This window comes from Capricornis sumatraensis, chromosome 6, assembly GCF_032405125.1.
Source record: "Capricornis sumatraensis isolate serow.1 chromosome 6, serow.2, whole genome shotgun sequence".
NCBI classification, from domain to species: domain Eukaryota; kingdom Metazoa; phylum Chordata; class Mammalia; order Artiodactyla; family Bovidae; genus Capricornis; species Capricornis sumatraensis.
Window position 1 is genome coordinate 112372801 of NC_091074.1, and position 18576 is coordinate 112391376.

The following is an 18576-nucleotide window of genomic DNA, read 5'->3' on the forward strand; positions in this document are numbered from 1 at the left end:
GTTGGGCTCCCCAGCCCAGGGGCAGCGGGTGGGATGCAGGCATGCCAGGACCCTCATGGGGGTTGGCAGTGCCTCTTTTTCGGCACCCTGGAGAGCAGCAATACCCCTCATCCTGACCCTGCTGGGACTTCACCCTGACACGGAGGTTTGACTACTGAACCAGTCCTCCTAAGGCCTTGCAGCAAGGAGCTTGAAAGGGGTCTCAGGCACCCCTGCCTTCTCCAGGGGAGAAAACTGAGCCCTAGGTTTTATGCAGGGGCTGTGGCCATGCTAATGATGATAACTCGGGGATCTCTCCCACCCTTGTCATCCTGGCCTGGCTGCAGAGAGAAGGAAGGGCTGGAATCCCTCAGCCCTGAATGTAGCGTCTGTTGGCTCCCTCCCCTGTTGTTATGTGAATCATGAAATTTTCCTCTCCACGCTTGCCAAGGGCTCCTACTGTGGTCAACCACACTCGTGGGGAGGGCGAAGGCTCCAGCAGCCTCTGGGTAGCCCCAAGGCCCCGCAGTCTGGGCCCAACCACCACCCCCCCGCCCTTGCCTAGTCCCAGTTCTAAGCTCCCAAAGGCTGCAGCCTGCTCCCAGCTCTGGGTCTCTCAGGGTGTGTGACCTTGGGCATGTCCCTTGCCCTCTCTGAGCCTGCCTCAGTTATCTCCTCCCTTGGCAACCAGGGAAACCAGGGACCAGCTCTTGCTCTAGGATGGACCGATGGCATTTTTTTTTTTTTTTGCAGGGACCACCAGGTGCAGTGGGAGAACCGGGCCTTCCTGGGGAAGCTGGCATGAAGGTAAGAGGGGGATGAAAGAAGAGAAAAATAACTTGCTGAAACCAACTCCCAGCTGGCAGCCACGTCCTCTCCGTGGAAGAGAAACGAGCCTTTCTTGTGCCTGGGATAATGGGTTCTCTGTGCTCCTGTCTGGGGAGTAGGGCCTGGCCATGGCCACAGCAGATGGTCCAGCCGGCCTTGAGCCCCCGTCGCTGCCCAACCCCCCGTCTGGCAGTGTTTTCTCTGGCACCTGCCCCATGCCGGGCCGGCCGGACCTCCTGGCCTCCCGCGATAGCATCTGCATTTCAACACCAGTGCCCCTCATTACCTGCGGGGAAACAGGAGTCCATTGATCCCTGAGCTCTGGGGAGACCCCATTGCCGCTCTGCTGTTGGAAGAGTACCTGCTCCCTGTGCAGGACTAGGAGGCCTGGAACCTTCAGTCTTGACTTCGTTTCAGAATCTTTTGCTGGAATAATGCAAGAAACTACCCCATGTATAAAACAGATAGAAATGGGATGGTTCTGGTTGGGGCCGGGCTGGGGACTCAGAGCTCCGCCTCCTCCTTGTGCCCGCAGACACCAGCAGGGAGAGAGTGTAGCTTGGAAACCTCCAGATGAGAAAGACCCTTCTGGGGGTCTTTTGGAGGAGGTGGGGGACGTTTAGGGCTTCCCAGGTGAGTCACTGGTGAAGAATCCGCCTGCCAGTAGACACAGGAGACTCGGGTTTGATCCCTGGGTTGGGAAAATCCCCTGGAGGAGGAAATGGCAACCCACTCCAGTATTCCTGCCTGGAGAATCCCACGGACAGAGGATCCTGGCAGGCTGTAGTCCATGGGATTGTAAAGAGGCAGATACGACTGAGTGACTCAGCTCACATGCATGCACAAGGGACATTTGCTCTGGTTCATTTAGGGCCTCTTCCTCATTTGGGTTTCTCTCAGGGCTCTCAGGGGCTGGGTAAAGGTGATCAGCCTCAGAGTTGCCATCTCTGCATCTGATACTCCCTGGAGCCAAACTAACTGCTTGGGTTTGGATCCTAAAGCTGTCACTTAGTAGCTTCATGAGCTCAGGCTGGTTACTTAACCAGTAGTCGCTGTCTCCTCATTTGTAAAAGCAGACCCCTTCCCTGGCAGGGCTGTTCTGACAATTAGCTGTGTGAAATAAAAAAGCACTGAAACAGGGCTGTGTACGTGTGAGCTCAGCCGTGATCGTGTGGTAGTGGTGGTCCTGAACGTGCCCAGGGCTTACTGGGGACAGGGGCTCTGGTTGGCATTTCACAATTTCTCTCTAGTCCTGGAGAAGAAAGAACTTCCTTGGCCCCACCCGTGCTCCCCCCACATCAGAACTGATGAGAACAAGAAGGTGGGGTGAGAGCTGGGGCTGGTCCTATCCTCCTACCCATGGACTTGTGTTTGGCTTCTCCTAGGGTGACCTTGGGCCTCTGGGCATCCCTGGGGAGCAGGGCCTCATTGGGCAGCGGGTAAGTCAAAGCAAATTGATTCTCCCTGGAAAGTCCCCCTCCCTATCCCCCCTGGTATTTGGTGGAGGGAGGGTCTTTACTCAGCTTCCCTGAGCCTCAGTTTCCTCAGCTGTACAAACAGATCATGAATTTCTACAGCCTCATCCAGCCTGCCTCCTGGCAGGCCAGCATTTCTGCAATGCAGAGGTGCTCTGCAGAGAAAAGCATTCAGTGGTCAAAATGTTTGAGATTCTGCATGCTCGGTGTTCCCTCTTACAGGTTAGCGGGAGCATTTTCAAGGCTCTGAGAAGGCCTGCAACCAAGAAATTAGGGGTTCTTTTTGTGGGGATCCAGAATCTCCAAACTTATTTGACCTTCAAGTGTTTTTATTGACAAACACCTATTATCAGCCTGTTCCATGGAAAGTTACGTGGAAGGTTATCTTTCCTTTTACCAAAATAAACCCACAGAGCTTGGCTTCCTTGGAGAAGCTTTGGGACATCTCTGCACCCACCTGTCTATGTCTTGTGCTTGAATTACAAGGTCTCTGCCTAAATGTGGACTCTGGGGTGCTATGAGGGATAGAGAGCAAGCATCCTCTAGCACCTTATGGATGGGGAAGGTGGGGCCCAGGAGTGAGGGAGAGTTAGTGTGGAGGGCTTGGTTAATGCACCAAGCACCCAATCCAGTTTCTCGTTTGTTCCTTTTTCCAATGCCCCCTATTACTCCCTGCCTAAAGTTAAGAGGCTCCACAAACTGAGCTAAGATGTAAAACGAGGGGAGAAGGCCTCAGGGCACTAGAGGATGAGTGTGGAGCTTGAAGCCTTCAGATGGCAGTCTTGTCTGTCAATGAAGATTGAGCAGTATAGTTTCTTGGAGTGCCGTGTTAAGCAGGATCCTGAGGCTCCACCTGGGCTCACTGGGAAAGAGCATGACGTGCACTCACTTGATGCCCACTGTGTGCCAGGCACTTCACAGCAGTGAGTAACAGAAGGCCCTGTCCTCATGAAGCCGCATTCTAGTAGATCGATTAGTGATGTCTGCCATGGACCCAAGAGGAATGGCTAGTAGGTTGACTAGTGATGCCTGCCATGGACACAACAAGGATGGAATCTAGCCCCCTCTCCAGTCTGTGCCATCCCTGTATTTGATGACTTCCGAGGCCCCTTTCAGCTCAGATGCTGACAGCTATGAACAAGCAGAGGGAGACACAAACTTAGTTTGACAGCCTGTTAGAGACCTGAGACCTCCAGAAGCATCTCTGGAGCTAGAAAGGCAAGCAGGGAACCTGGCTGAAGGTCAGATGGGGATTCAGGGGCTTGGTATCATTCTCAAACTTTTCTGGCAAGAAAGTCTGAGAAATGGCCTCACTTTCCTCATCTGAAAAATGGGATCCACCAATGTGTTTTCTGAGGGCTCACTCCAAATTCCCAGAAGAATATATCTAACAGCTACCATCTATGGGATACTTATGCTGGCTCTCATAGGAATCCTTAAAGGAAGTGTATCAGCCCATTTTCAGATGAGGAAACAGACACCCATGGGGGCTAAGGAGGTTGCTTATGGCCAGACCAACATGAATGGGAAGCCCAGTGGGGGCATCAAGGTCTGACATCAAAGCCTGTTCAACCAGTAGGCTTCACTACCACCCCAGTCCAACCAGCCCACCTGGACACAGGACCAGTACTTTCTATCCTGGGTAGCCCTTGCCCCACCCCCACCCTGCACACAGAACAGGTTGTGGCTTGGGGGTCTGCTCCACTGCTTACTTGCTGTGCCAGGCATTCTAGGGCACTACTAGAGGAGATGAGGGGATGGGGTCTTGCTCTAGTGCAGGGGAGGAAATAAAATCACACTGGAACCCCCTCCCCAGTAATGTCTCCTCATCTTTCCCACCACCCTTTCCAGGGAGAGCCAGGCCTCGAGGGTGACAGTGGTCCTGCAGGGCCTGACGGGCTGAAGGTAAGTGTCCTTCTGGTGCACAGTCTGGGGGAGAGGGAATATTCTGGAACTGCCTTCTGCCTCTGGCCCCACTGCCCTCTCCCATCCAATACCCAGGTATTCCCCCAGAAGCACTGTGTTCTCATAAACTGCAAGATCAGTCCTCCAGCTTCTAGGGAGCGCAGGCTGTGTAGGAGTGAGCCCTGCCCAGCGCCCGCTCCCTACCCTGCTCATGGACTGGGGACTAACCCCACCTTCTACTCCTCACTGCCATCTTTCTCCTCAAAACTGCAGCTTCTCTTGGCTCAAGGTGGTACCAGGCCAGCAGCTTTGATAGCTGTTATCTTCCAGACATCTTAAAAGATCAGAAGAGTAATCACCACCCATGACTCATAGCCACTATTTCCGGAGGACTAGTCACAGACTATCAGGGGCTACCCTAAGCCTTTTGTATGTATCACTTAGATCAGGGTGCGGGGTAAGCCCTGTCTTTGGATGAGGAAACTGAGACTCAGGTTAAGCAACTTGTCCAGGGACACACGCTAGTAACTGGCACAGGCAAGACCTGAGACTCGGCTACCTCTCTGCACCATGCCCCCATTATAAAGGTGAAGAGACTGGGGCTCAGGCTGAGGTGTATGCACCCAGAGTCTATGGCTGTGAGTGAAAATCCAAAATTCAAACCCCCAGCTCGTTGGCACCAAAGCATGTGGGCCCATCTCAGCCCTGCTGCTGAGATTCATCTGTCAGCCACAGATGCTGGGGCCTTAAGAAGGTGCTAGGGCTGCCCCAAACCCCAGGACAGGTGGGCATCGCTCTCTGACTTTGCAGCCCCCACCCCTGACCTAGCCCTGAACTGTTGTTAGGTGGGTTTTCCCAGGGCTGACCTGTCCCAGCCCAGGCTTCCAAGTGTCACATCCCAGGATTCCCTCAGTCACCACTGATTCTCCTATGACCTCAGATAAGCACCCCCTTCTCTGGGCCTGCATTGCCCTGTCCCCAGGATGCCTAGGTGACAGGCCCCTGGCTGGCTCCCCAGCTGCTTGCCTTTTGCTCACAAGGTTGAGAGCGCCCCCTGTCTGCCATCCGTCTGCCTTCTCTCACCTCCAGCCTTGCTCCATCCTAGGGTCTGGCTCCAGAGACCCAGAGCAACTGACGGCCTCTCCACACTCTTTGACAAGTGCTTGCATGAATCATGATGATGCTGATGAGCATTCTAGCTAAAATGCTTTGTACACTCAGTACACTTGCGTCACCTGCCTTCAGAGCTTTAGATGAATTAACCCATTTAATTCTCCCAGCAACGCTCCAAGCTGAATTCATTACCGCCTCCATGTGACAGATGAGGAAAGCAAGGAATGGTGTGTGGGGGCCTCCTTCACCTCTGGGCAGCCGCCTTACATCTCCTTGGAATCTTTAATGAGGTGGGGTGGGAGGGGATCTTCCAGGTTTGGGCACCTCATAGTCATTCCTGCTCACTGGTGATGGCTCCTGGGCCCTACTGCTTCCTCTTCCACTCCCTCCAAAGCCAGTTCTACCTCGGGCTGGAGTAGCTGTGCAGCTGTGTGGTGTCTGGGCTTCCCTGGTGGCTCAGATGGGAAAGAATCTGCCTGCAATGCAGGAGACCCTTGTTCAGTTTCTGGGTTGGGACGATCCCCTGGAGAAGAGGATGGCTACACACTCCAGTGTTCTTGCTTGGAGAATCCCATGGACAGAGGAGCCTGACAGGCTACAGTCCATGGGGTTGCAAAGAGTCAGACACAGCCGAAGCAACTTAGCACACATGCACAGTGTCTTCCTGGGCCTTGCATGAATCCAGGAGAGAATCTATTTCCTTTACAGCGTTTGTCCAAGCATCACCTTCATGGCAAAAACAGCCTCTCAGACATGCACAGCACTTTATCGTTTATGCTGATTATCTCTTTTGAGTTTGCTGACGACCACCTGATGGTGGCAACCGTGACAGGGATTCCTGCTAATAGCGCACGTTTATCCAGCCCTTGGGCACCAGATGCTATGCTAAGCTATTTACATGGATTATCTCCTTCACTCACCACAGTAACCCTTTGGTGCTTGTTTTGCAAATGAGGAAACTTGCCCAAGTCAACAGCTGTTGAGATCTGAATCCAGTATCGGGGGAGGAGGCATTGTGCCCTGAGCAGAGAACCTTGGAGTGAGAAGAACCAGAACCCAGAGTCTTATCTGTGCTCTGCTGTGAGCTCACGTGTGGCATTAGGAAGTCTCTACCTCTCTCTAGGCCTCAGTTTGCCCACCTGTAAATATCGAGGGTTGAGCTGGGCAACTTGTAAAGGTTCTTCTGAGCACTGACAGATGTCCTGGATTCTGGGACCCTAGTTCTTTACCCCCGGAGCCCTTTCTGCATGGGATCCACCGCTGGGTGTGTGGGAACCCAGGCTCTGGGGGTCTGGGTAGGTCTTGGAGCCAGTTCGCCTGCAGGGCCCAGGCTAGGGCCCCTCGCAGAAAGCCAGCCCAGCCACCTGGAACAGGCTGCCCGCCTCTGAGGGCGAGGAGAGCAGGTGGCCAGGGTAACAGGCCAGAAGGGGAATCCTGGAGCCAAGAGCATCCACAGGAGGATCGTCAGGGCCAGCCTTGTCTCCATGCCAGGCTGGGCTTGGAATCTGAGCATCTCAGTGGGAAGGGACCTCAGAGACCCAGCTGCTCAACCCTCTCCTGGAGCCCAGATCTGTTCTGCACTGGCCCACACCCCAGCTTGGCTCTTGCCTCCCTCAGCTGTGTCATCTTTGGATCGCTCCCTACCCCCACTCATCGGGGCATCCTCTCGGACCAGAGCTAGAAACTGTCCCAGCCATCCTGGGCCCGCAGCTGCCTACACCCAGAGCCCGGGGCCCTGGCGCAGCCAGCCTGCAGACTGCTCTCTGCGTTCTGGTTCCCAGGCTCCGGCTGCTTGCCCTGGTGCACCCTGCTCTTTCTGCTGGACCCACACCAGTCTATCAATGTCCCTCGTAAAGTGTGGCGCCAAAAAACAGGACTGGCACAGATGCTTTCTGCCTCTCCAATCCTGCTCCTCCGCCCACCCCTTCCTCCCTACCGTGGCTTCATACCCATTCCCAGGGGACTTCTCTCTCCAGTCGCAGCTCAGCCACCTGCAGACTAGCCACAGGCCCCTGCTGCTCTGCTCCTCCCTGCATCTGCCTGTACTGCAGCCCTTGCACCTGCTCTGCTCACGGGGGCCGAGGGCAACAGCCCCATCCTGGCACAGCCCGGCCTGCTAGAACACGGCCTGAAATGACAAGTGCTGTGTAAGCATTCACTGCCACCCACCCGACAGAGGAAATGTACTGCAGCCAGTGAGAACGAGAGCTGTGCGGAGCAGACAGAAAAGGGAGCGCCTACTCTCAGTAAATGGAATAAGACATTAAAAAATACGATAGATGGAGACATGCCGTCCAATTGGATTAAGCCTTTAAAGCTAAATTTACTAACTAATTTCATTGCTTTGGAACAGTTGTTTTAGCGCTCTGAACCTGGTATGTAGCCATTGAAACTATTACTTTTTACTTATTGTAAATGGTTTTGTGTAAACAAGGGTTGAAAACGTAACTCAGAAACATGGAAAGAGTTTGTTCTGAGAGGCTGAATCGGCTGAATTTTTTCCTTTATAAAAATTTCCTTAAGCTTTTTAAGGCTCTTGTTCTCCCAATGTGTCTACAGGGCTGGAGAGAAAGCATCTCATCCTTCCAGCCTGTCCCTCTCCTGTAAACTCCAGGGGGTGGGCGTGGTCGAGGTCCGCTCTTCCCTCTGATTGGCCCGCTTCTTGGCCTAGTCAGGGCCACTGGACAATGTCATGTACTGCATGCTGTCTGTGCCAGGCTGACCCTTTTGGCTGAGCCATCAGGGGAATCCAGGGTCTGGTCGGCTCTGGACATCCCAACAGAGCCCTGAGGTTTGGCGCCTCTGATGGACTTGGTGACTCATTATTCTCTCTCTGTCTTCCTTCCTCATGTCTTTCCACCCCAGGGGGACAGGGGTGACCCCGGGCCTGACGGTGAACGTGGTGAGAAGGGCCAAGAGGGACTGAAGGGCGAGGACGGGCCCCCCGGCCCCCCTGGCATCACCGGCGTCCGGGTGAGTGTGCACAGCTATGTGCCAGCATTTGTGGCTCCTGGGTCAGAATAATACACTCGTGCCTTCCGGTGGCTGGGTGGGAGGTCGTTGGACAGCAGCCACCCAAGGGTCCTGTGCTTCTATCCTTCCTTCACTGGAGCACTTTGCAGAGCACAAACCTGACTGTGTCCCTCCCGTCCCTTCCTAGTGCCCCCAGGAGTAATGTCACTCTCCTTGGTCTGTCTGCTGTGCCCTACGCAACCTGGACCCTGCTGACCTCATCCTGCTCAACCCCCACATTCAGCCACACTGAAATTAGCAGGAGAGGCGTTGGTCCAGTTCTCCATCAGCGACTTGCTCCTTTCTCTTGTTCTTGCCCTCTCTGGGTCACCCCTCTGGTATGATGAAGGCTTTGGAAGAACGTGTGCTGAAATCGTTTTTGAGTTCCAGTGTTCCAGGAGCTCTTTCTTAGTGAACTTTTGAGCATCATGACTGTGGAATGGGCAGAAACGTGTGGCGGAAATAGCCTCGACCCGGACCCCAAAGGCCGAGTTCTGGCTCGAGCACCCACTATCACTGTGACTTTGGGCGCATCAAACTGCCTCTCTCTGAGCCATGGATTTTTCATCTAAAGAACTGATGAAACTTTGGATAGGAAAGCACTTTATAAAATGAACTAGACATGTAGCAAATTATCTTTCTGAGTATGGAGGCGGACGTGACTGAAGCTGGTGGTGGTGATGATGTAGTCACGATGGTGGGGATGGTGATGATAGTGATGAAGATAGTGGTGATGGCAATAGTGAGGATGATGGTGGTGGTCACGGCGATGGTGATGACGATGGGGATGGTGCTGATGGTGCTGATGGTGGTGGTGAGAATGATGATGGTGGTTTGATATAGTGATGAGGATGGTGTTAGTGTGGTGGTGGCGGTGGTGATGGTGGTGATGGTGCTGATGGTGCTGATGGTGCTGATGCTGGTGGTGAGAATGATGGTGATGGTGGTATGATATAGTGTTAGTGGATGGTGGATGATATGGTGTTAGTGTGGCAGTGGTTATGGGAGTGGTGACGATGGTGATGCTGGTGGTAGTAGTGATGATGGTGTTAGTGTGTGATGATGGAGGGGATGGTATTGATGTTAGTGAAGAGGATGGTGGTTATGGTGATGGTGACGGGGGGTTGATAATGGCAGCTGTGGTCGTGATAATGATGGTGGTGGTGAGGATGGCAGGGCTGATGAGGTGCCGGGACTGATGCGTTGGTGATGCTGGTGGCCGAGGCAGGGGTGTGACGTGGCTCTGGGGATCGCGTCAGTGGTGGTGTTGCAGTGTTTCTGTCCATATTTTGTGGTCACTGCCAGCTCTCATACGCTGGGACTGGAAGGAGGTTCGCTGGGGCCAGGCTGTGTGTGTGTTGGGTAGCAGAGGTGATGAGAGGCCTGTATTTGAGTGTCTTTGGCATTGAGGCCGCAGAACAGAAATCTCCCACTCTGTGGCCTGGAAACAGTGGAGGATTTAAAAATAGAATTTTATGAGCCATCAGGGCCTTTCCAGAAATATATCTATATGGATGGGGGCCCAGCAAATGTCTTCATTCTGGCCCCACAGTCTCAGCCCACTGGATGCTCTCGCCCTTACTCAGGGTTTCCCACACCACTGGGGTGCTCCCAGCTGGAGCTGGGCCTGTCGGAACAGGGGGCCAGCAGGCTGCCCTGTCCGGGGGGACTCCCGTCTCCCTGGCCTTGGACTGCATTCTTTGTCCCTGACTCACTCCTCCTGCTGATGAGGAATCAGCCATTGCAGTCACCTCAGCCCACTGGCAGATGCCACCAGCTCCTGTAATCATGACTCACAATTGCCCAGACAGGACCGGCTTAGGGAAAGGGGTGTCCCAGAAAGGAAGAATCCGCATTTCATTCTACCTAGCTGGGTGATCTGTGTCCGCGGGGTCTCCGTCTTCCCGAGACTGTTTCTTTAGCTCTAACGTGGGATGAACAATCCCTTTCTCCCAGCCCTGTGGCCAGAATTGCACAAAACATGATACAGAGTTCAGATACAGTACCTGGCCCATGACTGAGGCCCTGCTGTATTTAATTACTGGAGGAGCAAAGGGCCTTGAGATTGTCAGGCCCAGGGCTGTCAACTCTGCGAGGCCAGTACCACCTCTGCCCCTACTTGGCAAAGATGCAGATCGCAGGAAGTGTGCCAGTGCTCACGGTCACACGGGCATGGAGTGCAGAATCAGTGTGAGCCCAGGCAGTCTGCCTCGAGAGTGAGTGCCCTGCAGATCTGTGGGTCTGCCTCAGTTTCCTCTCATCGCTCATCTTTTTCTCTCTTCCCCTCTTTTCCTTTCAGGGTCCTGAAGGAAAACCAGGGAAGCAAGGCGAGAAGGGCCGGATGGGAGCCAAGGTAGGGACCCCTCCTCCTCCCACCTGAATCAGCCATGCCCCCGCCCCCTAGCTCCCACCCTCCCATCCCCTCTGCGGACACCTGGTGATACCCTGTCTCTCCCCCACTGCAGGGTGCCAAGGGCTACCAAGGACAGCTGGGTGAGATGGGCGTCCCTGGAGACCCCGGACCCCCTGGCACCCCAGGCCCTAAAGGGTCCCGGGGCAGCCTGGGACCAACGGTGAGCACTCTCTGGGTAGCTGGGCTGAGGGTCATGGAGCCGAGGGCAGAGAGGAAAGCACTGCCCGCCCCACTTTGTGTCTGCCCTCCAGACAGATCTTTGGAATCGTGGGGACCTACAGAAGCTCTCGCCCCTCCCCCTGTAAAGTACATACAGCGCAGAATTTCTTGCCATTTGGAGGGAGTCTGGATCTTCTGAAGCCCTTTATAACCCCTGAATATCAAGTCCTGCTGTCAGGGTGTAGGGACGGGACCAGACCCGTGGGGGTACTTTTATTGGACGGGGACTTTTCCCACTGGAAATAGATTCATGGCGGGGTGGGTGGGATGAAGCTACTGCAGATCCCTGGTAACCCTGAGGGTGGTCCAGCCCGTCATTGGCCTGCCCTGAAGGAAGGGCCCCTTAAGGGTTTGATCGCTGCGGCGGGAGGAAGACCCCCAGAGGAAGCGAGGGAAGGGGGCAGGCAAGGCTGACGCGGCATCTCTGAGCTGCCGATGTGCGCCGATAAACAGCTGTGCCGGTTCGTGGCGTTTGCAAGATGCCGTGGTGTAAATGCTCCCACGGTAGCCGATTTCCAGCTACCAGCATGATGTCACCGAATGCAGACTTGGAGGGGATGTGTGAGAAAGCTCCGTTAGCTGGTAGAGTCGGTCTGTATCCCCAGGGTTTCACATCCACGGGGGGTCCTGGAACTGTTCCCCTGCAGATACTGGCTACCGAGGGATAACAGTGTTTCTGCCACACAGAGTCAATCAACAGAAATATCCTCATGAGCATAGATAACAACAAAATGTAGTAAAATAATTAGGAAGGGATGAGTTTGGGATATTTATCATCTGTGTTTTTAATATAATTGATTTATCTGTAAGTTCATATAATTTAACTTTTCATCATGGTTTTGTTTAATAATTGGCTCACAAAATTGGGGAAAATTTAGCAACTGGCTCTCTAAACCACTGGAGCTGGAAGAGGGAAGGGCTGGGGGAGGAGGAGTGCTCCGGAGTGCCGCTTGCTTTCCACCTCCGTCTCCGGACCGGGTTCTGAGCAGAGTGGACGTGCCAGGCTGCTGGGCTGAACTGGGTGGGAGCCTGTGGGAGAGACAGTGTCCGCGTTCCTGCTGTGAGAGTCACACTGGGTACCAACGGGGGTCTTCTCCCCTCACAGGGTGCTCCAGGACGGATGGGGGCCCAAGGAGAGCCGGGACTGGCTGGTTACGACGTAAGGAGCTCTCACCTCCCCACTTTCTGGAACTCTGCCCTGCAGGGCTGGACTCAAGTCACCTCGGCCTCTGCCCCCACCTCCTCCCAGCTGAGGGCCACACAGATTCATGGTCTCCCTTGCCCCCAGGAACACCTGGGTCCACACACCACCAGTGGGCCAGACAGGGCTGGGGTGAACAGACAGAGACCTCCCCTGAATCCCTGGCCTTGCTCAGTCCTTCTTTCCTGCGGTGGGTGCCACACACACCTCGTGTCTGAACTTTGCAACTGCTCTCTGTGGAAGTGGTGGGTCAGAGCCCGTTTTTGCATCCTAATTTGGCAAACCCCCCCCCACCCTTTGGAGGCGGCCAAGCCAAACACATGTTAGACATCTGGGAGTTGAGGCCTCAGAGAGGCATGTGGCTTGCTCAGAAAGGGAAACTGAGGCTCGGGGAGCCAAAAGAATATGTGTGCAAGGCCCGACAGCTCCTGAAGCTTGACGGTGGGATCCAGTGTCTGAAAGAGAAGCAGCAAGGAGAGGAGGAGAGGCAGAGGGCAAAGGAGAGGGGAGCTGGAGAGTGGGTGCTGAGAGCCCAAGGTGGGGGTCTGCACCTTCAGGCCTCACCCTGGCCTGGGAAAGCCTGCTGAGGCAAGCATTTGCCTCCTGCCTCTGCCCAGGAGGACACACCTAGGGGCTCTGCTGAGATCTGCACCGAGGTCTGCTCCACAGGCTTCAGCCACTCAAGCAAACACCCCTCAGAGGAGTGTCTGGGGCCAACATGGCATGTCCAGGTGGCCATTGCTCAGAGAGGCACTGAGCCTGCTCAGAGTCACACAGCGAGTTGGGACAGAGCCAGGACCTGATCGCTTAGCCCAGAGTGTCTCCATCTTTGAGTTCTTGTCCTTCATCCTCTGCTCCTCCCGACTCCTCCCTCCCCCGTGCTCTCACCTCCTGCCGTCTTACCTCTTGCAGGGACACAAAGGCATCATGGGACCCCTCGGACCTCCTGGACCAAAGGGTGAAAAGGTGGGTGTCTGGTCCTGGGTGGCAACTGCTTTCTCATATCTGGGGCCGCTGGGAGCAAGTCCTGGGGCCACTGAGACTGGGGTAGCGTGGGCTCATGGCAGGCTCACTCCTGTTCACACCCTGTCCAGCCCAGAGGCCACCCTGGCTGTGGCCTTCAGGCAGGACTCATTAGACCTACATTTAGCACAGGTATCTTGGGTGTCGTCTCGGTGCCTGGCACCAGAGCAAAAATGGACACAGCTGCTGCCTTTCTGGGGCTTCTGGCTGAGCAGGACAGCAGTGACGTAAGGATGCCATCAGTCATTTGTGTGAAGGGGGAGATCACCTGGCGAGAGCCGGGGGAGGGCTTGGGATGCAGAGTGAGAAGCACCAGCATTTCAAGGCCAGGAACCGCCCGGGCAGAGGGAAGGTGTGTCCAGGCCCCACCCCTTGGCTCCAGATTCAACAGAAGACAGGAAGTGGTAGAAGGAACCTCGCTGATGGCCGCACCCCTCCCCACTGTGTAGGTGGGGATGTGGATCCCACAGGTCTGAGGGTCACATTCCGAGGCAGCACCAAGCTGGCCCAGGACCCAAGTCTCTGGGTCCTGCATTAGCGGAGTCCCTTCCTTCCTTTCTTCCCTCTTCCCCTGATGGCTCAGCAGGAACAGGCTCCTATCAGGCGCCCCCCACCCCACCCCACCTCCCACCATGGTCTCCTTGTTCCCGGCTCCTCAAGCCTCCTTTCTTTTGCCGAGTCAGCTCCCCACTAACTACATCCCGCTGTTGAGTGAATCACTCTGGCCTAGCTTGCCATCCAGCTGGCCCCTTCCTCCTGCTTGGAGAAGAACAGCTCTGCAATCAGAGTGGGCCGCAGGCTCTGACACATCCCACGGGAAGCCGCACAAGCCTCGCACAGGACTCCGAGTCCCTCCTCGGCCCTCACGGTCTACCAGGGCTGGTGCAGAAAGGGTTAACACGAAGCCTGAAACAAGAGGGTGCCTTCACTCTGGGCCGTCTACAGTCCCAGAGGCAGTCCCTGTGCCTGCGAGAGCTAGAGCCTAACCCAAATCTGCCCTGAGTCTGCTGGGACCTTGGGAGGGGCCCCAGCATTCCCCAAGCCTTGATTGCCTCATCCGAGAAGTGGGTGGGTACCTTAGGTACGTGAAGCTAAGCAGGACATCACATATATGTCAGCCAGATGCACTTTGTGACTTATACGGTATTATTTTGTGTTCAGTCATTCATCTGCTAACCAACAGGTGTTTATGGATTTATAATCATTATTATAATGATTTTTAATATTTAGTATGTTCTCATCTCTGAGCTGGGGGCTGTGTAATGATACCCTAAAGAGCTAGCCGACTCATTGGAAAAAAAAAACAACAACCTGATGCTAGGAAAGATTGAAGACAGGAGGAGAAGGGGACAACAGAAGATGAGATGGTTGGATGGCATCACTGACTCAGTGGACATGAGTTTGAGCAAACTCCAGGAGATAGTGAAGGACAGGGAAGCCTGGCATGCTGCAGTCCATGGGCCACAAAGGGTTGGACACAAGTGAGTGACCGAACACCACCACCACCACATGAATGAATAGTCACTGGTCACAGCGGGATGGCACTAGGGAGGGAGGAAGAGCAGGCTCCTGGGGGAGACCCCCGGAGCAGACCTCCCGCTCCAGGATTTCTTCACACTCATCACCGTGACGCTGGCACAGAGGGGTCTGGGTCCCACTCGACAGGTGGAGAAACAGAGTCTCCGTGAGACTCCAGGACTAGCTCAGGATCAGTGTCGGGTATGGCAGGACCAGGATTCAGACTGGCTGATGCCAGGCCTTGCTTTTCCAGTCGGAAACAAGACACTTAGATGCACCAGCATGTTGTTCAGCCTGGGGCTTCCCTCTGGGGTGTGTGTCTGTCTTCAAAGGCAGCGGCCTGAGGGACTGGGAGATGGGATAAGACTCTGGGAACAAGGAGAATGGGGGATGGGAGGCTTCGTCTTGGGGTGCGAAAAATGCATCCCCAAACTTCAGCTACAATGTGTGGTGGGTAGGAGAGGGGGATATCTGTATAGCTAGTTTGGGGCCCAATCATTGCTTTGATTCTTGTGTGACCTTGGCTAAGACCCTTCCTTCCCTGGGTCTCAGTTTCTTCCTCTGTAAAATGGGAGCAATGGTCACAGCAGCATAGGTGTGTTATATGGATTCTATGAAACATGCCTCACGAGGTGCCTGGCACACAGAACCCACTAGGTAGACACTAGGTAAAGCCCCCCAGTCCAGCTCTCTCCCTTCACAGGAAGACGGAGCCTTGGGACAAGGAGCCATAGAGAGTGGTCAGGGAGGAGAGGGAATCCCTGCTTCTTGGGCCAGCCACCACCCCCCCCTTCCTGGCTACAGCTGGTTCTAGCCCTCAGGCCTACTCTCCTGCCTTTGGTCTCTGCCCACAGGAGCCACAGGGGCCGCAGGCCAAGGCGTACGGCCACCAGCCTGGGACAGGCTCCAGCCCCCGGGACTGTCCCCTCTCTCCTGCCTCTCAGACCTCCCCTCAGTCCCTGCCAGCAGCCAGGGCGCTTGGAGGTACCCTGGCTTGAGCCGCCTGCCCAGCATATCCCCCCATGGGAGATGACACTAGCTGTCTGGGGCTAGATCATGCTGAGCCCTCAGGCTCTGCCTACACCTTCCTTGTAGCTGGCACATGGCTTCCAGCCACCCGTCCTGCGGGTGGACCAGGGCCCGGGGTGACCTGCCATGGCCCAAGGACCTCGGCTCTAAACTGCTCCTCCCCCAGGCTCTCTGACCACCCCCGTGCCACCCATCCTCCCAGCTGTTATCATTATCAACAATAGCAATTTCTGCAGAGCCTCTCCTCTGTGTACTGAGAGCTTACCATACCTCTGCTTCCTGGCTCATCAGAGCAGCGCTATGAGACATGACAATCTCATTTTGCAGATGAGAAACTGTCTTATGAGCGAGACCCGCAAGTGAGTGACTGCTGAGTGCCTCCTAGGGAAGCTCAGGGCCTTCCCTGGAGCTCCCATCAAGAGATGGAGGCTCATCCGTTGGAGAAAGGGGCTCTTCCGTTGAGGGCTGAATGGCTAAGCAGCTCACACCACCTCTTTTGTGCCTCAGTGTCCTCATCTGTAAACTGGGAGAATCAGTTCAGTTCAGTTCAGTTGCTCAGTTGTGTCCGACTCTGCGACCCCATGAATCGCAGCACGCCAGGCCTCCCTGTCCATCACCATCTCCCGGAGTTCACTCAGACTCATGTCCATCGAGTCAGTGATGCCATCCAGCCATCTCATCCTCTGTCGTCCCCTTCTCCTCCTGCCCCTAATCCCTCCCAGCATCAGAGTCTTTTCCAATGAGTCAACTCTTCGCATGAGGTGGCCAAAGTACTAGAATTTCAGCTTTAGCATCATTCCTTCCAAAGAAATCCCAGGGCTGATCTCCTTCAGAATGGACTGGTTGGATCTCCTTGCAGTCCAAGGGACTCTCAAGATACTGGGAGAATAATATCACCTATTTTGTGAGGCTGTTGGCAGAATTCAGCCTTCCCAGGTGGCGCTAATGGTAAAGCACCCGCCTGCCAATACAGGAGACATAAGACACATGGGTTTGATCCCTGAGTTGGAAAGATCCCCTGGAGGAAGGCATGGCAACCCACTCCAGTATTCCTACCTGGAGAATCCCACAGACAGGGGAGGCTGGTGGGCTGCGGCTCATAGCGTTCAAAGTGTTCTACACAACTGAAGGGACTTGGCACACACACACAACGCTGGGAGGATTCATCGAGCGTCTGCGTGCAGCTGTGGCGGTCGGTGCTCACGCTTGCCAGCTGTTGGAGTTGTTGCCACTGCCTGCTGAGCGCTGTGCGGGGACTTCTGCCTCACTTCATGGAAGCCCCACCACCTTCCATGGGTATCAACATTGTCCCCTTCACTGCCCCACTACCCCCCATTTCGCAGCTGAGAAAAAGCTCTGAGACCGGAAGGGCCCTGTTGAAGGCCTGGGCAGCTGGTCCCCTACAAAGCCGGGTGTAACCAAGTCTACCTTGGCTGACAGCCTGAGAGTGTCGGCCTCAGGGTATCCAGCCTGAAAATAAAACTGACAGTCACTTAGTTGTGTCTGACTCTTTGCAACTGCGTGGACCGTAGCCCGCCAGGCTCCTCTGTCCATGGAATTCTCCAGGCAGGAATACTGGAGTGGGTAGCCATTCCCTTTTCCAGGGATTTTCCCAAGCCAGGGATTGAACCTGGGTTTCCTGCATTGGAGGTGGATTCTTTACCGTCTGAACCACCAGGGAAGCCCCCAGGGAAGTCCAGCCTAGGGGAGGCTAAAGAGCAGTGTCTTGTGCTCCAAATTCCTGCTTCCATGCCTGGGTCTGCCTTGGACCCCATGTCTTCCCTTCCCTCTTGGCCTCAGTCTTTCTGTCTGTAACCCTAAGTAGACTGAGTTCTTCATCTCTGAGGAAGGCCCTTTTGGCTTCAATGTGGAGTGTCTGGAATTCCCCAGGAGCAAGGAGTTTGTCTGAATGCTGGTTTCGCCTCCACAGGGGGAGCAGGGCGAGGACGGCAAGGCTGAGGGGCCCCCCGGACCACCTGGAGATCGGGTAAGGGCCCCCACCATCCATCCTCTGGACCACTGCCAGGGTGGAGCCCCAAGCCCCAACTGTGTGGGGAGCAGGGGGGAGGCTGCTGCGAGCTCCGCCGAGGGCGTGGCCCAGGAGGCCCAGGTCTGGCACCCCCTGCAGTCTTCTATTGCTGTCCTTTTCATTTAGGGTCCCGTGGGTGATCGAGGAGACCGTGGCGAACCAGGGGACCCTGGATACCCTGTAAGTATTCAGAGCTCCTACAAGCATCGCAAGCATTGTAAGAGGGCATTCCTTGGCCTCTGTTTCATGCAACCTGGAATTAGAACAGCCTTCACCAGGAAACGGGCCATCCTTCCACCCCTAGTGCCCAGGTTTTAAGCATCCCCAAGGGCTCATCCACCATCCCCAAGGGCTCAGGGCTCAATTCATACTGAAAGGGGAGATCTTTGCTGAGGGAGGGAGAGGATGGGCGGGGGAGGGAGACCCTTCCCTCCAGGACCCTCAGTATCCAGCGCTCCCAGCAGAAGCAATGAGGATGACCCACTGAACGAGCACCCAGCCCCACCCCCCACCCACACCCCATCCCCGCCCAGGCTCTTCATCCTTGATGGCGGGAGTCCTTTCTTTTATTCGTGGTCAATTGTGTCCTACTCTTTGTAATCCTCACGGACTGTAGCCCTCCAGGCTCCTCTGTCCATGGAATTCTCCAGGCGAGAACACTGGAGTGGGTTGCCATCTCCTCCTCCAGGGGATCTTCCCGACCCAGGGATCGAACCTAAGCGTCTTCTGTCTCCCACACCGGCTGGTGGATTCTTTTTCAACTGCACCACCGCCCATTTTGCAGATGAATAAGCTGAGACTTAGGGGGACAGTGACCCATGGCTAGGAAGAA

General features: G+C 55.1%; 1 protein-coding gene across 1 annotated transcript in view; it reads left to right on the forward strand.

Moving 5' to 3' along the window:
* Window positions 1–18576, forward strand: part of COL27A1 (collagen type XXVII alpha 1 chain) — a 148500-nt gene that overhangs the window by 105510 nt on the left and 24414 nt on the right. Inside the window, exons 34-43 of the mRNA XM_068973506.1 lie at window positions 733–786; window positions 2193–2246; window positions 4134–4187; window positions 8166–8273; window positions 10612–10665; window positions 10778–10885; window positions 12050–12103; window positions 13058–13111; window positions 17646–17702; window positions 17871–17924. Coding sequence (XP_068829607.1) covers window positions 733–786; window positions 2193–2246; window positions 4134–4187; window positions 8166–8273; window positions 10612–10665; window positions 10778–10885; window positions 12050–12103; window positions 13058–13111; window positions 17646–17702; window positions 17871–17924 — 651 coding nt within the window. The remainder of the gene's footprint in view (window positions 1–732; window positions 787–2192; window positions 2247–4133; window positions 4188–8165; window positions 8274–10611; window positions 10666–10777; window positions 10886–12049; window positions 12104–13057; window positions 13112–17645; window positions 17703–17870; window positions 17925–18576) is intronic.